This window comes from Pinus tabuliformis, chromosome 9 (genome assembly GCF_031772625.1).
Source record: "Pinus tabuliformis cultivar Carrire ecotype Pingquan chromosome 9, CPIR1, whole genome shotgun sequence".
NCBI classification, from domain to species: Eukaryota; Viridiplantae; Streptophyta; class Pinopsida; order Pinales; family Pinaceae; genus Pinus; species Pinus tabuliformis.
Genome location: NC_142307.1, coordinates 618855648 through 618859499, shown reverse-complemented (window position 1 = coordinate 618859499; position 3852 = coordinate 618855648). Strand labels below are relative to the sequence as shown.

Here is a 3852-nt window from a genome sequence, read left to right as displayed (position 1 = left end):
GGATGATCAGTTCAATAAATTGATCCGAGATTCATGGCTATATCCTTCCTCTGAGGATCGTCCAGAAATCTCCCATTCATTCTTAGATCGTCTGTCGGTCCTCCAGAAAGGGGTTAAAAGATGGCAGCATGAAAAGATGAAATCCAACAGGGTGGCTCTGAAGGAGATAAACAAAAAGCTGGAAAAATTATCAGTCTACTTCAAGACCACCTGTATGTCTCTGGATATGCATGCTCAAATATGGAATCTGGAGAAAAAAAAGCAAAAAATTCTAGCAATCGAAGAGGCCTCCTGGAGATTAAACAGTAGAGCCATATGGCTCCAAGAGGGTGACAAAAATACTAAATTCTTTCACAGATTTGCAAATAAACGAAGGGAAGCAAATTCAATTTGGGAGATAAAAAATGAGGAGGGATTCTTGCTCATGTCTCAGGAAGAGATATCTAGGGAAGCAGTTAAATATTTTCAGAAGGCATACAGCAGGAACGGGGGCAGTGATTTTGATGACATCATATGGGGAATCAAGCCATATCCAACCATGTTTGATGAAGATCAGAATGATCTTCTTTACTCTGAGGTAACTGAGGAGGAACTTCTGTCAACCATGAAATCTTTCCAAAAGGACAAATGTCCTGGTCCAGATGGGTGGACTATAGATTTCTTCATACACTTTTTCGAACTGTTCAAGTCTGACCTTCTGAAAATGGTTGAGGATTCCAGGATTAATGGTTCTATTAGCCGCATTGTTTCCTCCACATTCATTGCTTTAATCCCTAAAAAGAAGAGCTCCCTATCATTCACAGAATTCAGGCCCATCTCCCTGTGTAACATTCTTTATAAGATAATATCCAAAATCATTGCTGTTAGGATGAAAAATATTTTATCAAATCATTTGACCCTTGAACAACATGGTTTCCTTAAGGATCAGAACATTTTGGAGGCTGTTGCACTCACCCAGGAATGCCTCCATTCTATGCATGCCAGGAAGATTGATGCTGCATTATTAAAAATAGATCTCAAAAAAGCATATGATTGTATTGACTGGGGATTCCTTCGGTGTCTCCTCTCTAAAATCGGCCTAAATGGAAAATGTTCCAAGTGGATTATGGCCTGTGTCGTAGATGTTAACTATGCGGTTCTCATAAATGGTTTCCCTACTTCACTTTTCTCTACAGCCAGAGGCTTGCGGCAGGGTTTTTCTTTGTCCCCCCTACTTTTTATCCTCGTCATGGACTCTTTAAGTCTTCACATTAAAAGGGTAGTTCATGAAAAGAGATGTAGACCTTTGGCTATCAGCCGGGACATTTCCATTTCTCATAATTTGTTTGTTGACGACATCCTTCTATCGGCGATACTTTGTAAAGTCTCATGGACCTGTTTGCATGACATTTTGGGAAAGTTCCAAAAGGCGACGGGGATGTGTATTAATGATGACAAATCATCCTTCCATTTGGAGAATGTTCACGGTGATCTCATTTCTTCCCTCTCCCAACTCTTCAATATAAAAGCTATACCTCTCAATGAGGGTCTGAAATACCTGGGTTATCATCTAAAACCTGTGGGCTACTCCTCTGCTGATTGGATGTGGATTCAAGATAGATTTTTCAGAAGAATAGCCAGATGGGAATTCAAATGTCTGTCTATCACTGGGAGAGCGATTTTAACCCAAGCTGTTCTGGTACAATTAATGGTTTACTGGGCTCATCTTTTCTTCATTCCTGCAATCATTATCAATAAACTTAACAGTTTGACTGCTAATTTTATCTCAGGTGGGAACAAGGAAAAAAAATTCCACCTTTCAAAACTCTCAATGTTGTCTCGTCCAAAAAAGATGGGGGGCTGGGGCATTATGGACCTAAACCTGTTTCGCAAGGCCCTCCTTTGTAAATCCCTATGGAAAGCAGTATTAGGAGATTGTCTTTGGAGCAAGGCCATCAAATCTAAGTATATGGATAATAGAGACATAACTTTCTGGTATAGGCAAGGCACTATCGGAACCACTCAGGGTTCTGCAATTTGGAGAAGTTTTCATAAAATCGAGCATTTCTTCCTCCAAAATCTGATATGGAGTTTCCAGTCGGGCAAAAAGATCATTATTGGATTAGATTCCATTGCGGGAGGTGATATGGAAATATCCATTTCACAACAGTTACTTTGGGCCTTGCAGCAAAGAGGGATCTTTTTTTGGGACAAGGCTATTCTAAGATGGGCGGGATCTATCCCTATATGGAAGTTGGCATTGGAGCTGGGTCTCAATGATGAGATGGCTCTCCAATGGAATCAGATCACTAGGGCTATGAGGAACAGAGGTATATTCCGAACAAAGGCAGAGGACAAGCTAATATGGAAGGGATATGGGGGAAGATCGATTGTATATGTTAAGGATATCTATCTTCAGCTCCATCTCGCGGGCCACAATCAACTAAATAACATATTCCCTTCCTCCTTCTGGAAATCAAGTTGCCCTCTCAAGATCATCATTTTTGCATGGCTTGTCTTTCACGATAAGAACCTAACATGGGATAATCTCCAAAAAAGGAACTGGAATGGGCCTGCCATTTTTCCTTTGTGCAAGTCAAACGAAGAAAGCAACCTTCATATCTTCCTTCTCTGTCCTCAATCAAAAAGGATATGGCAAAATTTGGCTGTCCATTTCAGCTTCAGCAGGATCTTTTTCCCCTCCATCATGGAAGCTTTTGAATGGTGGGGTAATATGCAAAAAGACTGGAGATCTATTCCCTTGCTATCCTTATGGGCCATATGGAAATGGCGGAATAGGGCCATCTTTCATTCCAAGATGGAAAATTATGTTTCTATCTATGAATCCATTCTCACTTAGTTCAATGCTCGTCTTTACTCCAAAAATATCTAGAGAATGGACGGAAAGAAGGCAATCTCTCCGGATCCCTCGGGCGTCCCACGGGCCTATTTTGATGGGGCGGCCCAAAATGGTTGTTGTGCATGTGGAGTCTATATTATCCCTATGGAGGGTCAGCATATTGAAATTTTTTGGAATGGAGGTAAAGGATCGAATAACAAAGCTGAGGTTATGGTGCTGGCAGGTCTTCTCACCTTCTGTGACTATCTTAACATCCAAGATCTGCAAATATTCAGGGATTCAAAGGTTATAATCGACCATGTTCGGTCTATTCACGTCATAAATAACCTCAACCTTTTGGGATGGTTGAACATAATAGAATCATTATGGAATTACCGAAAGGACTATTCGATCAACCATATTGATAGAGAAAAAAACAAAGTTGTTGATACACTATCAAAAAAAGGCCTAGCTTCTCATAACGAGGTCTGGAAGATGAGCATAACAGTGGGGGACAAGATTCACCATATTCAGGATTTCAATATGCTGGGTACCTAACTCTCTCACTCCTCTCCTCCAATCTGGTATGTATCTTGCCCCCTATTCTGTTGATTTCACTACTCTACTTGGTACTCTAAACTTACTGATCCTGCTTTTATGCTGATGACTCATATATTGCCTTCTTCTTATTCTGAACATTTTGATGGGGATTTGTAGTCATGGACTATGATTTTGCCTATCTCTATTAAGTTTTGCATAGTCTAGTTCGGCATAACTATGTGATTATCTTATAAGTCATATGATGTACTGTTTTTTCTCATAATGAATGAATATCAATCTAGCTTTTTTCGTGCTGAAAAAAGTATAGTTCATCTAACTAATAATAAAAATGAATAATGACAAATTTGGATGATTGGGGACGATCAAATGAAAATAATCAAGTGAAATTCACAACGACACAAGACAATATAGTTTGTAAAACTCTAAAAGTACACAAATTTTGAAATACAAAAAATTTGTTACAAATAAATTTG

At 39.5% G+C, this 3852-nt stretch overlaps 1 protein-coding gene across 1 annotated transcript; it reads left to right on the top strand.

Moving 5' to 3' along the window:
• The first annotated feature begins 2875 nt into the window (after positions 1-2875).
• On the top strand, positions 2876-3376 carry LOC149150102 (uncharacterized). The gene has a single exon (XM_089442698.1). It carries the CDS (start codon positions 2876-2878, stop codon positions 3374-3376), a length of 501 nt encoding a protein of 166 aa, XP_089298824.1.
• Positions 3377-3852: the final 476 nt, after the last annotated feature.

Coding starts and splice junctions, on each gene's coding strand:
- LOC149150102 (XM_089442698.1), top strand. CDS start 2,876: ATGGACGGAAAGAAGGCAATCTCTCCGGATCCCTCGGGCGTCCCACGG.